The following is a 19,124-nucleotide window of genomic DNA, read 5'->3' as shown; positions in this document are numbered from 1 at the left end:
AAAACGAAAAACCAGGCGAAGGATACAGGACGTAAAGATTACACAGCATATATAAGAAAATACCCCTTAATAACTTATTACCTCATATAAAGGCGACTTTAGAGTTATTTAAAATTATGTTTTGATAGTACTCCCCTACAAACGAATTTGGTAGGGCCCATTCTGCTTGCTGACTACGCTACCCAGAATGCATCTAGAACGATCGGGCCTTTGCTTCAGCCATCGTGGAATCGGGCGGAAGTAAGCTACACCATCTTCAAACTGGACCAGGAGTCCATTGAAAACCTAACTGCTTTCTCAATTGGTATATAACTTAGTTTAATTTATGGATTGAAGTATATTTTCTGAGATTCCCAGCGTGAGGTGGTAGGCTTCTCTTCCCAAAGTAAAGATGTCCGCCAAACGTGGGGGTTTCTGGGTAAATGGGAGTCTGAGTTGAAGCGGGCAATCCTGTTTACGTCCTACCTCAGAAAAGAGGCTTCTTCCCCGGCTGGTGGGCGGGGATGGGGTACTTTTCCAGCCTCGAATGGCGGAGGGCGATTGCCGATCCCCCAAATGGCCCAATCATAAAAGAGGAAAGGCGAGGGAACAAACAACCTATTGGTTGGTTACCTGGGCCAATCGGAAGGGCTGTGATTTGGCGGGAGTCTTGACCGCCTCCGGGGCTTTTGGTGTCTCAGCCCCAGCCGAGGGTGTTGGGCCGCCGCGGCTATGTTCGTGTCCGATTTCCGCAAGGAGTTTTACGAGCTGGTTCAGAGCCAGGTGACTCCCAGTCCAGGACCCTCGCTAAGGCCTTGGGTGGGGAAGAAGGAGTGAGGACGTGAGGCCATGGGTGGGCCAGGCCAAGAGGGCTGGGAGTAGCCGGGGTTCGGGTTACCGTACTCAATCCACCCGCTCTTGTCCAAACAGAGGGTCCTTCTCTTCGTGGCCTCGGACGTGGACGCTCTGTGCGCCTGCAAGATACTTCAGGTGAGCTTTGCGGACCAAAAGAGGGCGAGCGAGGCTAGAGGTGAGGGACTGTTGGGCAGGAGCAGAAGATGAGGAGTAAGGCAGGCCTAGGATGGGAAGGAGCAGGGCGGGAGGTGAGGAGCAGGTGAGAGAAGGGCGAGTAAAAGGTCACCTCCTTGTATGGGCAGTCTTGGAGGTCAGAGAAAGATTACATAAAAATACTAATTAGTATCTTTTTGTAACAACCCAGGTGGAAAAAAAAGAAAGAAAGATTTAATTTGGGAGACCTTTGAACCTGTAGTGGCCTGTCAAATGTGGGGTTTGAGAGAGAGATGAATCGGTGACAACAGAGAGTATAATGTTGTCATAATCAGTATTAGAAACACAGGAGTCCATAGTCTATTAGGGAAGATTATTAATTAGATTTTTGATATGGTTCACTTTTTCTGCCTTTATTATTATTTTTTATTCTTTTGGGATATACATAAGAGTGCATTTTGATGCATTATAGATATATAGAGTATAACTTATTCTAATTAGGTTCTCATTCTTGTGGTTGTACATGATGTGGAGTTACACTGGTCATGTATGAACATAGAAAAGTTATGTCCACTTAATTCTACTGTCTTTTCTCTTCCCATCTCCTCTCCTTTCCCTTCAATCCACTTTGTCTAATCCAATGAACTTCTGTTCTTCCCTTCCCCTCCTTATTGTGTATTAGCATCTGCATAGAGAAAACATTTGGCCTTTGGTTTTTGAGGATTGGCTTATTTCACTTAGCATGATAGTCTCCATTCCATCCATTTATCAGCAAATGCCATAATTTCATTCTTCTTTATGGCTGAGTAATATTCCATGTGTACATGTACTACATTTTCTTTATCCATTCATCTGTTAAAGGGCACCCACTTTGGTTTCATAGCTTAGCTATTGTGAATTGAGCTGCTATAAACTTTGATGTGGTCCTTTCACTATAGTATGCTGATTTTAAGTCCTCTGAGTATAACTGGGTCAAATGGTGGTTTCATTCCAGGTTTTCTGGGGAATCTCCATATGGCTTTCCAGAGTGGTCACAATATATGGTACACTTTTTACATTGAGCCTGGATCAGGAATTTTTCAGAATACCTGGAAGTAAGATCAGATTTTCTCACAGTGTTTTTTTTTTTTTTTTTTTTGGTAATTTGACAAATTCAGCAAAATGACAGATCTATACATTTAACAGTCACATCCCTACCACCTGGCTTCTTTCCTTAGTGCTTTACTAATATTAGCTTATCCCATATTTTTTGTGTCTCAACCCAGCTAGTTTTTTCTAGGGCATTTCAAGGTAAATTCTGTACATCCTAAATAAGATAATCTTTGAAAAAACTCTCTCTCAGGCCCTGTTTCAGTGTGACCACGTGCAGTATACACTGGTTCCAGTCTCTGGGTGGCAAGAACTTGAAACTGCATTTCTTGAACATAAGGAACAGGTATGAAAGATATGTTTTAGAATAAATAAGCTTTTTTTACTCAGTTCCAATTCCTAATACTTTAGCTGTCTTTCTAATTTCACAGTACGTTTATATTTAAGTATCAACTTGAGATTGGGTCTTGTTAAGTTGTTTATGGCCTTGCTAAATTGCTGAGGCTGACCTTGAACTTGTAATCCTCCTGCCTCAGCCTTCCAAGTCACTGGGATTACAGTCATGTGCCACCATGCCTGGCTAAAATTATTTTAGAATACACAACTATCATATATTATCTCTCTAAGAAAATGCATTCCAGTTTCTAATTTTAAATCTAGGATATGTTCTCCCTTAGGATTTTCAGCATAGAAACTAGGCTGACTCTTACCTCTGCATGGGGCAAAGATGGGACATTGTGGGGCCCATAGGGAGGGCATGGAAGAGTGTACATGGAGTCCCTGGATAATGCTAAGACTTGTTGTGGCAGGGATAAATAATCTCTTTGAGTTTCAGTCATAAGAGACTATACCAGTGGGTATCCACAAGGAAAGGTTTTGCTATAGTTATGCAGCACAACTTAATACTTACATGCCCTGAAAATTATGTGCTACCTGAGATTTGCCAAAAACTTAAACCCATGCAACTCTCTTAACGCAGAGAGTTGGTGCAATACCATACAATAAGATCTGGAGAAACCACATTACACATTTTATGTCTTAGATTCCCCTCATTAGCAATATTGGGGATTGAACTTAGGGCCTCCTACATGCTACACAAGCACTCTACCACTGAGCTTCATCCCCAGCCCTTTTTAAATTTTATTTTGAGTTAGGGTCTGGCTAAGTTGTCCAGGCTGGCCTCTAACTCGAGATTCTCCTAACTTAGCCTTCCACATAACTGGGATTACAGGGATGTGCCACCATGCCCAGATTCTTATTACCTTCTTGACCATGTACCTGAGACTTGGGTTTGCTGAGCCTCGGTGTGTTCCTAAGAAAGTGGGACTTGCCCCAAAGCTTACTTCACAGTATTATTTTAGAAAAGAAGAACCTATTGTGTATGTTAAAGCACTTGGCATAAGCCAGCCTTGGCCATTTCTCAAGCCCTTTGCCATTCCCTCTGGACCTTGCCACATATCAGGGATTTAATGTATCTCAGCAAAAGGATCTAGAGTCCTAGTGTGGTAAAGTGAAGTTACTTTATAATGTCTCACTTCTTTTTTCAGTTTCGTTATTTTATCCTCATAAACTGTGGAGCTAATGTAGACCTATTGGACATTCTTCAACCTGATGAAGATACTATATTCTTTGTGTGTGATACCCACAGGCCAGTCAACATTGTGAATGTGTATAATGACACCCAGGTATGCAAGTCTTTGGGCCTCCCTTTTGTTATGCTCTCCCCTCAACCTGTCTATACCTTTTAATGCCATATACAGTGTTTTACCTGGTCTTCTTGGCAAGTGTGTGTCCAACTCCCCTATGGAATTGGGAGTAACCTAAATATAAAAACCTGGTCATGTCCATCTTTGATGAGAAACATGGCACCTAGTTCTTGGGTATGTGCTAAATGAATTGGTGGAGTTTGTGAAATGTATTTGACCTGGAAAATATAAGGACCAGAACTTTGTAGACTTAAAAGTACAGTTTCTACTGTGCTTATCCTTTGAATCCCTGAGCTTTAAGCATACAACCTGGCTCAGGGCAGCCACCTACATCCTTTGACTTGATCTTTCACCCACAAGGTGTCAGACCCCAAAATTCTCATAGGAGAAATCTCTCCATAATAAATCAATCTGGAATTGCTTTTAGAGACAATAGATGTATTCACTTAGGGCTAGTCCATTTTGTGTTGCTATAAGAAAATACTTGAGGCTGAGTTCCTTTAAAAAGGTTATTTAGCTTACAGTTCTGGAAATTCAAGAGCATAGAACCACATTTGCTTAGTTCTGTGAATTGCCTCATGGTGAATTGCGTCCTAATATTGGGAATGTGAAAGAGAGACAGAGATCAATCATGTAGCAAAATAGGTGAGAAAGCTTGGTAACAACCCACACTCGCTGGAATTAATCTACTCCCAAAAGATCTGACCACCCCTGATAAACAACATTAATCCATTTGTGAGTGTGGAAACCCCACAACCCCATCAGCTTCCACTAGTTTCCACCTCTGAATGGTTCTACCATTTCAATACTGCCACAATGGGGACCAGGATTCCAATATATGAACCTTTGGGGGCATACCATATCCAAACCATAGCAGCATCTTCACATCTTCCATTAGCACCCAAGTTGAGAAACATTCATTTTGTTGATTTGTGGCATAAGAAGGAACTGTTTTTCCTGACTCAAGTCGTAGGTGGTTTTTAAAAAGTTGCTTTCAGATATTCATAATTTCTACATTGCAACTTCAAAGCCTCACTAAGTAGTAATGAAAACAAGAATAAACCTGAGAAGTCTGGAACTCTTTTCATACAGGTGACTCTTTGTATATATAGGAAACTTACAAATCAGCTAATTAGGAAATATTAAGATTCTACAAAGAAAAAAAAAACATCATGATGAATGGTTTTCTGTTGAGGAGTGGAGAAACTTGATTGTTTTTTGTTTTAAACTTAGATCAAATTACTCATTAAACAAGATGATGACCTTGAAGTTCCTGCCTATGATGACATCTTTAGGGATGAAGAAGAAGAGGATGAAGAACATTCAGGAAATGACAGTGATGGGTCAGAGCCTTCTGAGAAGCGCACACGGTTAGAAGAGGTATGTTTGGACCTCTCATCATATTCTGGAGAAACTTAAATTCCCAGAGTTCAGAGGTCATTTCCAGAGCCTGCCTGGCCCAGGGTTGTAACTGGGAGCAGCAGAACAGTGAGAAGTAGAAGAATTAGCAGTATAATACTGACCATGGGCTTTACTATCCCCGGCTCTGTGGTTTCAGGCAGATTACTGGACTTCTGTGGGCTGTGGCTTCCTTATCTATACAGTAGGATCCTATCAGATGAAATAAAATTTAGGACAGCTCAGCTCTATGATTAGGCAGCACACTTTTTTTTTTCTAATGATATAGAGAAATAATAAATGGCAGAAATGTCCTCTCCCTTCTCCTCTGCCCTTACAGAATCACTCTATGCAATCACCAAGGAGTCATATATCTGTCCCTTGACCAGGCTTACTTTCCAGACAATGACTCTGGGAGAGACATCTTGTGTGCGAGGATATGAGTGGTTTTTGCTGTGTGGGCCTTGAGTCTGAACTACTTTGCAGTCTTGGGCTTGACCAACAAGAAAGGCATGCCCAACACTATGGCTTCTGCTAGAAGTAGAATAGCAGGTGGGAAGTCCTCTCTAACATCAAGGTCTGTTGGCCCCTGATCCTTGGTGTCCAGCTTAGAATTTGCCTCTGGAATATCTTAGGGTCTGCCTTTCATCCTCAGCCTGACATTTCCAAAGCATATTTTGTTTTGTTATTTGTTCTAATTATTCATGTTATACATGACAGTAGAATGCATTGTGACAGTCATACATAAATAGAGTATAACTTCTCATTTTTCTGAATGTACATGATGTAGAGTTAACACTGGTCGTGTAGTCATATATACGCATAGGGTAATAAATATCTGATTCATTCTACTGTTCTTCCTACCCCAATGCCCCCTCCCCTCCTTTCACTCCCCTCTGTCTAATCCAAAGTACCTCTACTCTTCCCAAGCCTGCCCCATTTATTGTGAATTATCAACCACATATGAGAAAAAACATTGAGCTTTTGGTTTTTTGGGATTGGTTTATTTTGCTTAGCATGATATTCTCCAGCTCCATCCATTTGCTGGCAAATGTCATCATTTCATTCTTTAAGGCTGAAATATATTTACTACATTGTGTGTGTGTGTATCTTTATATATATATCTCACAGTTTCTTTAGGCATTCATCTGTTGAAGGACACCCTAAATTGGTTCTATACTTTAGCTATTGTGAATTGAGCTGCTATAAACATTGATGTGGCTGCATCGCTATAGTATGTTGATTTTAAGTCCTGTGGGTATAAACCTCCAATCTCTGCTTTCCATAATTGTTACACCAATTTGCGCCCCCACTAGCAATGTATGAGTGTATTTTTTTCCCCACATCCTCGCCAACATTGTTGCTTATATTCTTGATAATTGCCATTCTGACTGGAGTGAGATGAAATCTTAGTTTTGATTTGCATTTCTCTAATTGCTAGAGATGTTGAACATTTTTTCATATATTTGTTGATCAATTATATTTTGTTCTTCTGTGAAGTACCTGTTCAGTTCCTTAGCCCATGTATTGATTGGGTTGGATTTTTTGTTTTGTTGTGTTTTCTTTTTTTTTTTAATAATATTTTGGAGATTAATGTTCTATCTGAGGTGCATGTGGTAAGGATTTTCTCCCATTCTGTAGGTTCTCTCTTCACATTATTGTCTCCTTTGCTGTAAAGATTTTCATTTATTGTTTTTTTGTTTGTTTGTTTGTTTTTTGGTACCAGGAATTGAGCACAGGGGCTTTTAATGACTAACCCAGTCTTTTGTTGTTGTTGTTATTGTTCTTTTTATTTTTTATTTTGAGACAGGGTCTCACCAAGTTGCTTAGGGTCTCACCAAGTTGCTTAGGGCCTCACTAAGTTGCTAAGGCTATATTTGAACTTGTGATCATTCTGCCTCAACCTCCCTAGCTGCTGAAATTACAGGCATGTACTACCATGCCCAGCTTATTTATTGATTCTTGATTTTACTTCTTGTGCTGTAGGGGCCTTATTAAGAGAGTCAGTTCCTAAGCTAACATGGTGAAGATTTGGGCCTACTTTTTCTTCAGTTAGGTGCAGGGTCTCTGTTCTAGTGTTTAAGTCCTTGATCCACATTGAGTTGAGTTTTGTGCGGAAAGGGGTTTAATTTCATTTTGCTACATATGGATTTCCAGTTTTCTCACCGCCATTTGTTGAAGAGGCCATCTTTTCTCCAATGTATGTTTTTGTATTTGTGTGGGTTTGTCTCTGTGTTTTCTATTCTATACCATTGATCTGTGTGTCTGTTTTGGTGTCAATACCAAGGGCATGTGTTTTAATGCCACTGTTTGAGCTATATTTGGGACATTCAGGACAATCTCTATCTGGAGAATAGTCCATGTCCTTCAAAGCTAAGTGGCAAGTTCTTCTCTCTTGACTTTCTTTCCTTTGGCTCCACTTTCAGTAGAGCTTTGGGGTAGTCTCAAGGGAAATCCCCTGAACCCACTCTTAGATCTTGGTTCCTCTTGCCCAGTTCTTTATATGTTTCTTCTATTTTCTGGCAGACATTTTGGTCTTTTATCTTCTGGTTTCCAAGACTTCTTTTTTGTTCTCCTTTTCTATAGCATTCCTTTACTTTTTTTCTTTCTTTCTTTTTTCTTTTTTTTTTTTTTTAAGAGAGAGAGAGAATTTGTTTAATATTTATTTTTTAGTTTTTGGTGGTCACAACATCTTTGTTTGTATGTGGTGCTGAGGATCGAACCCGGGCTGCAAGCATGCCAGGCAAGCGCGCTACCACTTGAGCCACATCCCCAGCCCTCTTTCTTTTTTCTTTCTTTCTTTCTTTCTGTTGTTTTTGTTTGTTTGTTTTGTCTTTTGGTACTGGGAATTGAACCCAGGGCACCCTAGTACTTTCTCCCATTCCTTTTTATTTTTTTATTTTGAAACAGTGTCTTGATAAATTTCGGGGGGGGGGGGGGTCTTGCTGATATGCCCAGGCTGGCCTCCAATTTGCAATCCTCCTACCTCAACTTCCTGAGTCACTGGAACTTCAAGTGTGTGCTAACATACCTCACTTTTTTTGTTGTTGTTTTGTTTCTTTTTTTTTTTTTTTTTTTTTTTTTTTTTTTGAGACAGGCCTTGCCATATTGCTGAGGCTGGCTCAAATTACTGAACTCAAGCAATCCTGCTTCAACCTCTCAAGTAGCTAGGACCATAAGGCATGCACCACAGCACCCATCAACATTCCCTCAACTATTGATGAGCTGCTTTTTATTGAGCCCTAAATATTAGTGTCTAGTGGGGTTTTCCCTGGAAACAGCTAAGAGTCTTGGAACTCTCCACTCTAATTAATTATGTGCATTATGCTTCTGTGGTACTAGGGATTGAACCTAGGACCATGCACATGCTTGGCCTTTTTTTTTTTTTTTTTTTTTTTTTTTTAATTTTTGACACTTGTTCCTTCATGGAGTAATTTAACTTGTTCCACCATCTCTGCATTTTCTAGAATTTGTAAGTTTGAGGCTCGATTTTAATAAGATTAAACATTTTTGAGAAGACTACTTCTATGTAATTAAGATTTGTATTTGATTTATGTGTGTGTGTGTGTGTGTGTGTGTGTGTTAGAGTATATTACCAGAAATATTTTATTAATGGGATACACACTCAAGGGGTTTGGGGACAATATATTATAAACTTTTCAAAGAGTTTTGCTATAAAGTGAGCATAGGAGCTGGGCATGGTGGCACATGCCTGTAATCCCAGCAGCTTGGTAGGCTGAGGTGGGAGGATCGTGAGTTCCGAGCCAGTCTCAGCAAAAGCGAGGCACTAAGCAACTGTCTATAAATAAAATACAAAATAGGGCTGGGGATGTGGCTCAGTGGTCAAGTGCCCCTGAGTTCAATCCTTGGTACTCCCCCCCCCAAAAAAAAAAAAAAGAGAGAGAGAAAGAGAGCATAGAAGGCATGGGGTCAAGAAAAGTTTTGTCTTTTAAAGGTAAATTTAGAGCTGGACCCCAGCAAAGATGTCATTCTTCTATAAATAAGCATAATTATACTTAATCTGTATGTGCCATTATATCCTGACTCAGGTCACCTGAGGTCAAATTTTGAGCCTGCCATTACTTGCTGTGTGACCTTTGGTAAAATGATTTCACCTCTCTTTACCTCTGTAATATGAATAAAATAATCAAATTTAAGTGTTTTAGTTTCTTACTGTGTTAGACAAAATATCCCATAATTTAGCAGCTTATTGCAACCATTTCTTACACTCATAGATTCTGTAGGTTAGGAATTTGGGCATTGCTTTGCTGTATAATATCTGAGGCCTCAACTCAGAACTAGGAAACTGGAATCATGAGAAGTCATAGCTTTCATGTCAGATATCTAGGATGCCAGGGTGGCTCCAAGCCAGGACCTTCTCCCCATTGTATATATCTTCCATACAATCTGGTGGCTATTCCATTCTTCCGTTCTCAACATGGTGAATATTCCATTCAATTAGGCAGCTACTGCATGGCTATCCTGACCAACTTAATAGTCCCTCAGCATCCTATAGCCACAAGAAGAGTGAATAAGATTTTACAATGCACCATGCTTGGGAGGGTCTAAGAAATCTCAGGTCATGTGAGACAGCAGCAAATGTGTTTTCTGCTGTTGGATAGAGTAGAAAAGTCATTTACTGTTAATTCATAGTGGTTTTGAGTTCTTCTGTTTGCTGCTTTTCTGTTTAGTTATTCTTTCAATTTTTTTTCTTTTTTCCATACCAGGACACTTAACCACTGAGCTACATCCCCAGCCCATTTTTTTTTTGTTTTGAGACAGAATCTCTCTAAGTTGCTTAGGGCCTCACTAAATTACGGAGGCTGACTTTGAACCTGCCGTCTCCTGCCTCAGCCTTCCCAGTCACTGTGATTACAGGTGTGTCAAAGATTCAAACTATAATTGTAGATTTGTCTATTTCTCTATTCAGTTCGATCAGTTTTTACTTCACATTTTATTTTATTATTTTTTTAAATATTTCATTTGTTCTTGGTGGCCCTTTATTTATTTCTTTATGTGAGGCTCAGAATCGAACCCAGTGCCTCACACATGCTAGGCAAGCACTCTATACTGAGCCACAACCCCAGCCCCTACTTCACATATTTTATAGCTCTTTTATTTGGTGCCTACACATTTAGGATTGCTGTGTAATCTTGGATGTTTGACTTCTTTTTTTTTTTTTTTTTTTTTGTATTTAGTGTCCCTCTCTTTTTCTCTGATATTACTATTGTCACTTCTTCTGCTTCGCTCTGATTAATATTTGTGTATTCTAAGACTTTCTTTGGTTTTCCCTTTATTTCTGAAAAGTTTTGGTTTGGTTTGGTTTGATTTGGTTTTTTTTACAGTGCTAAGGATCAAACCCAGGGTTTCACACATGCTGAGCATGTACTATACTGTACCCCTAAACTACAGCCCCAGCCCTCTGAAATATATTTTTACTAGACATAGAATTCAAGGCTAATAGTTCTTTTCCTTTATCACTTAAAAATATTGTGCCACTTCCTCTGATCTCCATGGTCTCTGATGAGATATCCTCCTTCAAATTATTTTCCTTTACAGGCAAAATATCATTTTTCTTTGGCTTTTATTTATTATTTTTGGCTTTAGTGTTCATAAGTTTAATTGCATGTCATGATGTGGATTTCCTGGGTTATTCTACTGGGTTTCACATATAGATTTATGTCATTTATTTGTCTTTTTTTTTTTTTTTTTTTTTTTGTGGTGGTGGTGGTGGTGGTAGTGGTACTAGGGATTGGACCCAGTGGTACTATACCACTGACCTGTATCCCCAGTTCTCTTATTTTTTATGGGTCTCACTAAGTTGCCAAGATTGGCTTCAAACTTGATATCCTCCTGCCTCAGCCTCCTGAGTAGCTGGGATTACACCTGCATGTGCCACCATGCCAAGCTAGTTTTTTGTCTTGCCAAATTTTCAGCTGTTACTTTTTAAAATATCTATTCAGTCCATTCTCCTGTCCCCCCAAGACATTTATGACACCTTAGATCTTTTGTTACAGCCTCACAGGCTCCTGTTGCTCTGTTATTTTTTATTTTTTATCTAACTGTGTTCTCTTGGTCAGACAAGGTAATTTCTGTCTTTCTTCCTGATGACTCCTACATTCTGCTTTGAGCCTTTTTCACTGAGTTAATTTAAGTACAATTGTGGTATTTTGGGTTGCAGACTTTCCATTTGTCTCTTTATATCTGTTGTTTCTTTGCTAAAACTTCTTGTTTTTCTTTTGTTTCAGTTATGTTTGCAACCACTTGTTGAGGCATTTTTATGATGGCTACTTTAAAATCTTTGTCAGATAATTTTAGCATCTCTTTCATCTTGGTGTTGGCCCCTTGAGATCATCCTAGCTCTTGGTGTGATGAGGGATTTTTGAGTGAAACCTAGACATTTATTATGTTATGAATCTCTGCATCTTTTTTAATCTCCTAATTTACTTTTTATTGGTACATTATAATTAAACATAATAGTGGGATTCATTTTGCCATTTTCATACAAGCACATAATTTCCTCAATCTCCTTTTCTAGGTCTTATTTAAATTTTCTGTTTAATTTGACTCTCTCTGACCCTCCTCCGGCATGCCTAAGAGATAGGTGATGCCAAGTAGAGGTAGTTCATGTTTCACACTTGATCTTTATAACCCGTAAGGGGAATGGCTCCTTTGTATCATTGGGCAGTGAAGGTACACGCCCCCTACTTTCTCTTTCTGACACCACCTAGCAAGATGGGAGAAGGGAGCCTCACTATTGAAAACTGAGGGCGAAGTTCTGGTTCCCTCACCACTGGAGTGGGAATGGCAGTCTCAGCTTCCTCCTTGGCTCTTCTGCCCCTGACAGAGATTTGGGGTGCATTGTTACAGCTTCACAGGAGTGGGCGTTTTAGCCCCTGATCAGCCTTTTGGGTGATATTGACTGAAGTGGTTAGTGCATAAAACTTTTCTGCCTGGCAGTGCTGCACCTTCTTTGTCTTTTGACTAGTGAGAGCAGCTTTTGTTGGGTACTTTTTTGTCTGAATCTATTAGTGTTTCCAAATTGCCAGCTTCTTTAGTACATGAACCAACAAGAAAACCCAGAGTACGTGCCATTATTTCATTCCTCAGGCCCCTTTTTCCTAATTGCTCTACCTTTGCCTCTACCTTTCAGAGTCTCACTTAGCTTGTTTTTATCTATAATGTCCAGAGACTTTAGTCATACCTAGCAGACATAGGGGAAAATATTTAAACTCTAACTTCCCTGAGGCAAAAGTATTGGGACCGTGGATTTTTTTTTTTCTTTCTTTCTTTCTATCTTTTGCAGTACTGGATTAAACCCCAAAGGCAATCTAACACTGAGCTACACCCCCAGTTCTTTTCTATTTTTGTGACAGGGTCTTGCTGGGTTACCCAGGCTGGCTTTGAACTTGTGTTCCTTCTGCCTTTGCCTCCCAAGCCTCTAGGATTACAGGTGTGCTCCATCACAACTGGCAGGGACCATAAATTTTTAAAACTACCATGCTACCTACCCTACCTCTGTGGTGAGGATTAAATGAGATTGTAAAATTAGAATTGTTGCTGACACTTGGGAGATTGTAAATCATAATGGGGGCCTAGATACAAGGCAGTGTGGGCTTATTTTAGATCCCATGGTGCTGTGGGCTGTGGATAGCTGGGATGAACAGATGCAGAAAGTAGTGTAGAGCCAGTGCTAGGAAAGTCTCTGCTCTTCTGTCCACCATATCTGCAGCATTTAGGGGCCAAAAGGGGTCGGAGTTGACCCTTGTTCTTCCTCAGAGGTCTGAGCCCAGTGGCTTCTGCTAAATTGTAATCTTCTTAGGCTGTGGGGATAAATTCCTGGCATTGCTGTTCAGGTTTTTGTTCTCTTGTCTCTATCTCAGGAGATAGTGCAGCAAACCATGAAAAGGAGGCAGAGGAGAGAGTGGGAGGCACGGAGGTGAGTTTTGTGCATCCAGTAGCTCCCCCAGTACCAGGATCCCATTCTCCTTGAGCTCTGTGGTGCCATAGATACCTTTTATTTTTCCTAGGTGCTGCATGCATTTTTTTTCCATCTAAGGACAATTCCTTTAGTTTTGAATCTCAGGGCCAACTGCTTCAGAAGTGAGCCTGTGGCTACTTGCATCAGATGTGAGTTTGAGTCACCTCCCTTATTGCTCTCTGGTTCCAAGAGTGATAGACCCAAAGTTCTCCCAATTCTATGCCATTTGTTAGGGGTGATGGCCCTTGGCTCTTTTTTATTGTTTTTTAGATGTGGATATTTTTATTTACAAAATCTATAAGTGAAGTAGATGTATAAAATTCTCCTTGGAAATAAAGTATAAATGGAAACTGAGAATTGAGTTACCCATAATTCCTCTCTCTATTGCAATTGTAAGAAAAACAAAATTTTAAAAAATGAAAGTATTATAAGGATTATTCTAGCTTGAGATGAATATGTAGCAGTGTCATTGAGATGGGCACTAGGGGAATTCCTTGCTAGATCTCTCCATTAAGTTCTCACTGGGCCATCTGCCTGTTGTTCCCTGCTGTTCCAGTTGAGGTAAAGAGCCTGTCCTCTTGTCCTCTGGCTGTAGGAAGGAAGGCTGCCCCCTCCTATAAAAAGATAATGTGAAATCACGTCACCTAATTCAAAGAAATTCTGGGTTTGGATTTCTCTTCCTGAGTTATCCATACTTATACATATTTATATAATCAAAATATGCATCTAATTTTGCATTTTTCCAATTAATATAACCATTTCAATAATTGTGAACAGCCCTTATAAACTTCTTAGTACTTAATAGACAATTTCCCTTCTTTTTTAAAAAAATCTTTTTGTATTAACATATATTAATTATACATATTAATAGGTTTAGTGTGATATTTCCATACATGTATACAGTATGTACCTATCAAATCCAACCCCCCTGGATTCAATCCCCACACCACAAAAATAAAAAATAAAAAAAGGTCAGGTTTTCTCTCTTTGTTATCTCCAATATTCTGCTATCACAAGACTGTAAGGCTGCAATGAAGAACTTTGTACACATGGTATGTTTTTCTTAATTGTTCCTTTGGATTGTTATTTTGGGTTAATTTCTCAGAAGTAGAATCCTAGAACCACATTGTTTTACACTGTACATTGCCACAAGCAATTTATGTCTATTTCACTCTACTGAGTGTTGTGTAAATACATTCTACTAAAGATCAATAAGTGAAAACAAATAGTACCAAATAGTACCACAATTGTATTTCTTTAAAGACTGTGAAGTTTCAGCATTTTTCCAAATATTCAGCTTCCTGCCATGCAGCTTCCTGTTAAAGGACCCACCTTTTATGTCATTACAGAAGAGACATACTCTTTGACTACGAGCAATATGAATATCATGGAACATCGGTAAGTCAGGATAGGTATAACTCACCAGAAAGTTCTGATTCTAGGGGTCATTATCATAAAACAAGAGGAAGGAACAGAGGTTTTAGAGCCAAGAAAATCTGGTTTGACTCTGAGATCCACATTTCTACTTCCCTTGGGCAAGTGGTTTATCTTCTCTTGAGTTCTTCCTTGATAAAGTAAAGAGAATACAGATAGTTCCCAAGTTATAATAGTTCACAATTTGTTTATTTATTTATTTACTTACTTACTTTTTGGTTGTGTGAAAACCGTGCATATTTAGTAGAAACTATGCTTCTAATTTTTTTAGAGATGAAGTCAGTCTCACTATGTTGCCTAGGCTGGACTTGAATTCAAGCAATCCTCCTACCTTAGCATCCCAAGTAACTACTAATATTTTTCTAAAGATAATTGGTTTATTTTTTATTTAAGAATCAGGCAACCGAGTGCAGTGGCTTACTCCTGTAATCCCAGCCGCTCAGGAGGCTGAGGCAAGAGGATTGTGAGTTCAAAGCCAGCCTCAGCAATGGCCAGACCCTAAGCAACTCAGTGAGACTAAATAACATACAAAATGGGGCTGGGAATGTGGCTTAGTGGTCGAGTGCCCCTAAGTTCAATCCCCAGTACAAAAAAAAAAAAAAAAGGATCAGGCAATACTCCATTCCATAAAATATAATAAATATTCTACATACATCAAATTTTGAATTTTGATGTTCTCTTGCGCTACTGATACTCTTTGGCAATGCTGGGCAGTGACACCAAGCCAAAGCTCCTTCTAGTCAGTTATGGTATCATGAGGATATACAACCAATACTCTGTAGTGTACCATGTAGACAGATTAGGTATTTTCAACTTCTGATAGGTTTGTTGGGATATTCCTGAGTTGAGGAACATCTATAATCCTCATTTCAGAGGCAATTGTTAGGATGATTCCTTGCATCCTATAGGTGCGCAGAGAACAGCAGCTATTATATTTGTTCATCAAAAACATATGTAATCTCTGTTCCAGAGGATAAAACCTTAGACTTACAATGGCATATCAATGTGTGTTATTTATAGAACAGATTTTTTTTTAATTTTATAACTTTTTATTTATTTTTATGTGGTGCTGAGGATTGAACCCAGGGCCTTGCATGTGAGAGGCAAGCACTCTACCGCTGAACCATAACCTCAGCCCCTATAGAACAGAATTTAATATAGAAAACGTACTGTATTGACTCTGTTCTTGTTGAGCAGAGCCCAAGGCCATAAGTAGTCCTAGAAAATAAGTTTTCAGCTGGGCACAGTGGTGTACATCTGTAATCCCAGTGCCTCAGGAGGCTGAGGTGGAGGATTGCAAGTTCAAAGCCAGCCTCAGCAACTTGGTAGGACCCTGTGTCAAAAAATAAAAGGCCTTGGGATGTGACTCAGTGGTTAAGCACCCCTGAGTTCAATCCCTAGTACCAAAAACAAAACAAAACAAAAGAAAATTTTTCAATAAAATATATCCTATGTATAGTCTTAGAATACTGTATTTCCCATGTCCCTTTTATTTTCAAGGTTTCATTGTCTTTTTTTTCTTTCTTATTTTTTTAGTTGTAGATGAACACAGTATCTTTATTTGTTTATTTTTATGTGGTGCTGACGATCAAACCCAGTGCCTCACATGTAGGAGGCAAGTGTTCTACCACTGAGCTACAGCCCCAGCCCTCCATTGTCTTTTGACCCTCTCTGCTCTGTCCCAGCAAATGACAAAATTTTAAGCAGTGGATAGGGAGGGTGTTGATGGGCACTCAGAAAAGATGCCCATCTCCCTCCATATATGTAGATAATTCCCTTTGAAATCGTTTTTCTGGAGGAAGCCCAGGATCTTACAGCTAAGAGGACTTTAGAGTCTTGATCAGACACCAGTTCTCCCACAGTCTCCTACCAAACCCACATTCTCTGCTGGGCCTGCTAAATGCTTCCATCTGTTGACTGCCCTTTTGGAAAGACCTTTACTGGGGTCCAGAGGCCCTTCCCTCTTTAATATGCAAGTAACTGGAACAAGGGCCCTGCCTCACCTGGTCTCACCTTCCTTCTTTGAAACTGCCAGCCAAGTAGAAGGAGGGCAGATGCAAAGCCAGGCAAACAGTGTGTTCTTCTGACATTCAGGTTTAGTACTTGCCTCAGATATCACCAAGTAACCCTGTGAGATATATAGAGGTCCTGCCTAATGCTGCACCTGGGCTGCCCCCTGGGTAGCACTTTCTTCCCACTCTTCCCTTGCCAATAACAAAGTATACAGATAATAATGACTTTAAGTAGTGGAGGAGAATGTGCAGGTCTGTTGAATTCTCTCAGTCTTTCTCCCCTCAGTTTAATGTGGGCTTGTTCATCACATTAAGCTGAAATCCACCCAAGCACCCTGGTCTTCAGGGGCTTGACTGGGACTCTGCTGGCCTAGGTCTGGCCTAGTTGTGTTGCCTTTCTCATGAGTGCAGCCGTTTTTGGCCTCAGGCTTCTCTGCTTTCTTGCAGTCAGCTATGGTGATGTTTGACCTGGCATGGATGATGTCCAAGGACCTAAATGACATGCTGTGGTATGTAGCCCCTTCCCCCAACCAGGAATGTCTAAAACAGCCCATCTGAGATTATGTATGACCCTGGTCTTCCTAACCATGAAGCTCTGGGGGCTTTACACAAACTCAGGGAGTGAAAATTGGGACTGAAGTGCAGCTCCACCCTTCCTAATTCATTGCCTTGCACTTGGTAAATTCAGGCAGCCAAGGAGTGTGATATTTGAATGAGGCAGCCTCACTAAGCATCCTTGCAACCCTGTCACATGGTAAAATATTACACAGAAAATGGTTCTGATTTCTCTCTGCAGATTGCAGACCTGCCTAAGCCAGTTACTGTCAACTTGGGTTGATCTAGAAATAAATTCTACATTTTCTCTGAGTGAGAAGTGCGTAGGTGTGGCTGACTCCATCACATTAGCCTGCTGCTTGGGGTCCTTGTTTTCTCCTCTGCAATACGACATCTACCAAGGCCCTCCTAGCTTTCACCATCCACTGTGGTAATTATATTGGTCTTTGTGGAATTAGGACTTTAGGACAGCCAATGGAGTTGTGTAGAACCACCAGTAAACCGAGGAGTTTTTGTCCTTGCCTGAATGTGAGGGTGCTGGCCTGTTGGCCTCTGCCAGTCTTCAGCTCTTATCCCTGTACTATGTGTCAGCGCTTGTTCATGTGCCCACCAACTATCCTCAATCTGATGGCTTAGTCCTGAATTAATAAACACCATTCCCATTAACTGGAGGCAAGCTGTAGCCTAAAAGGTCCTCCTTTGGCCTCTATCACCCTGAGAAGTCCACTAGATGGAGCCAGTGGTTGGAGGAGGGAACAGCAGCCCTGTAACAGTGACATTGCACCTGACTACCATGTTATTTTGGGATTTCTGTCCCAGAACCACTAGCAGCCTGGCCCTAACAGGAGATGAAGGGGAGCTGGGCATGGGTGTTTACAGCATGTCTTTCACTGGATACTTTTACTAGCATAAGCCTAGTGCCTTCATGTCTGATCTGTGACAAAAACACAGAAAACTCAATTATACTGGCAGATGCCCTAATGGTTCTTATCTGGCCTGTGTCAGTTTATGCCTGTCCAATCATTGCTCTGGTGCTGGGAGCCTAACCTTGTGTTTTCTTCAATATCCAGGGGAAAAATCTGGCCTGAGATAGCCCCTGGTCCTTTAGACAAAAGGTACAAATTTAATATGTTATCATAATAGAAAATAAGTTCAAAGATTATTACTTAAGATTTCCTGGGCAGGGAGTGCCCAGGGAGTTGGGAGGCCATACTGACAGGATACTCCTGGGTATATTGAGCCAGGGCTGTCCATCCTGTTACCTGGCTCCATAACACAGGCCCTGCCAAGCCCAAGTGGGATGTAGTCAGCTCCATTGCCTTCTTTCTTTCCAGGTGGGCCATTGTTGGACTGACAGACCAGTGGGTACAAGACAAGATCACCCAGTAAGTATGTGCTCCCTTATTTTCCAGGGTTAGCCCTATCCTGTGACTATGTGACAGCGTGAGTTTGCAGCAGGGAGGAACATCACTGTAGGTTCCTGTGGAGAAGAGGAGGGAGCAGACCCTCCTTCTTGAGATGTGCCCTTGTCACCAAGAAGAACTTAGTGTCTGTGGCCTGCTTTGGCCTCTTCATCACCCTGAGAAGTCCACTAGATGGAACCAGTGGTTGGAGGAGGGAACTCAGTCTCCCCTTTTCTGGTGCTGGGGCTTAGAGGCAGGTGCTGAGGGGTGGCCATGGGAAACCATGGGGTGTTAAGGGAGAGATGAGAACTAGGCAGATGAGGGAAGAAAGGTGGAGCTGGGAAGTGAGGGTGCCAGGGAGTTTGAGTTTGATCACAAGGGCAAAGGAAGGCTCCAGAGAATTTTAAGAAGGGCTGATATGAAGCAAAGTCTCTTTTTGCCCCTTGATGGATGTGGAAGATTCTCCATTCGTTAGACTCACAGCTGAAAGACTGTCCCAGGACATGGACACTGGGGCAGGGGTGGAGCCTTGAACAGTACCATGTATCATTTCCAATCC

The 19,124-nt window shown here is 40.7% G+C and overlaps 1 protein-coding gene across 3 annotated transcripts in view; it reads left to right on the top strand.

Annotated features, from left to right (window-relative positions):
* Positions 1-326: 326 nt before the first annotated feature.
* CDC45 (cell division cycle 45) overlaps positions 327-19,124 on the top strand; it is a 31,605-nt gene continuing 12,807 nt past the window's right edge. For all 3 annotated transcript variants that reach the window (XR_014021237.1, XM_081287832.1, XM_081287831.1), the window contains exons 1-9: positions 327-762; positions 910-969; positions 2,330-2,422; positions 3,624-3,761; positions 5,016-5,162; positions 13,064-13,119; positions 14,511-14,559; positions 17,055-17,116; positions 18,497-18,547. Coding sequence is in view for 2 of the 3 variants with exons in the window: in XM_081287832.1 (XP_081143958.1) it covers positions 712-762; positions 910-969; positions 2,330-2,422; positions 3,624-3,761; positions 5,016-5,162; positions 13,064-13,119; positions 14,511-14,559; positions 17,055-17,116; positions 18,497-18,547 (707 nt within the window). In the remaining variant the exon portion in view is untranslated. The remainder of the gene's footprint in view (positions 763-909; positions 970-2,329; positions 2,423-3,623; positions 3,762-5,015; positions 5,163-13,063; positions 13,120-14,510; positions 14,560-17,054; positions 17,117-18,496; positions 18,548-19,124) is intronic.

Source organism: Spermophilus citellus (assembly GCF_964194105.1).
Source record: "Spermophilus citellus genome assembly, chromosome: 3".
NCBI classification, from domain to species: Eukaryota; Metazoa; Chordata; class Mammalia; order Rodentia; family Sciuridae; genus Spermophilus; species Spermophilus citellus.
Note: the sequence above shows the minus strand (reverse complement) of the source record. Positions and strands in the feature narration are given on the sequence as shown.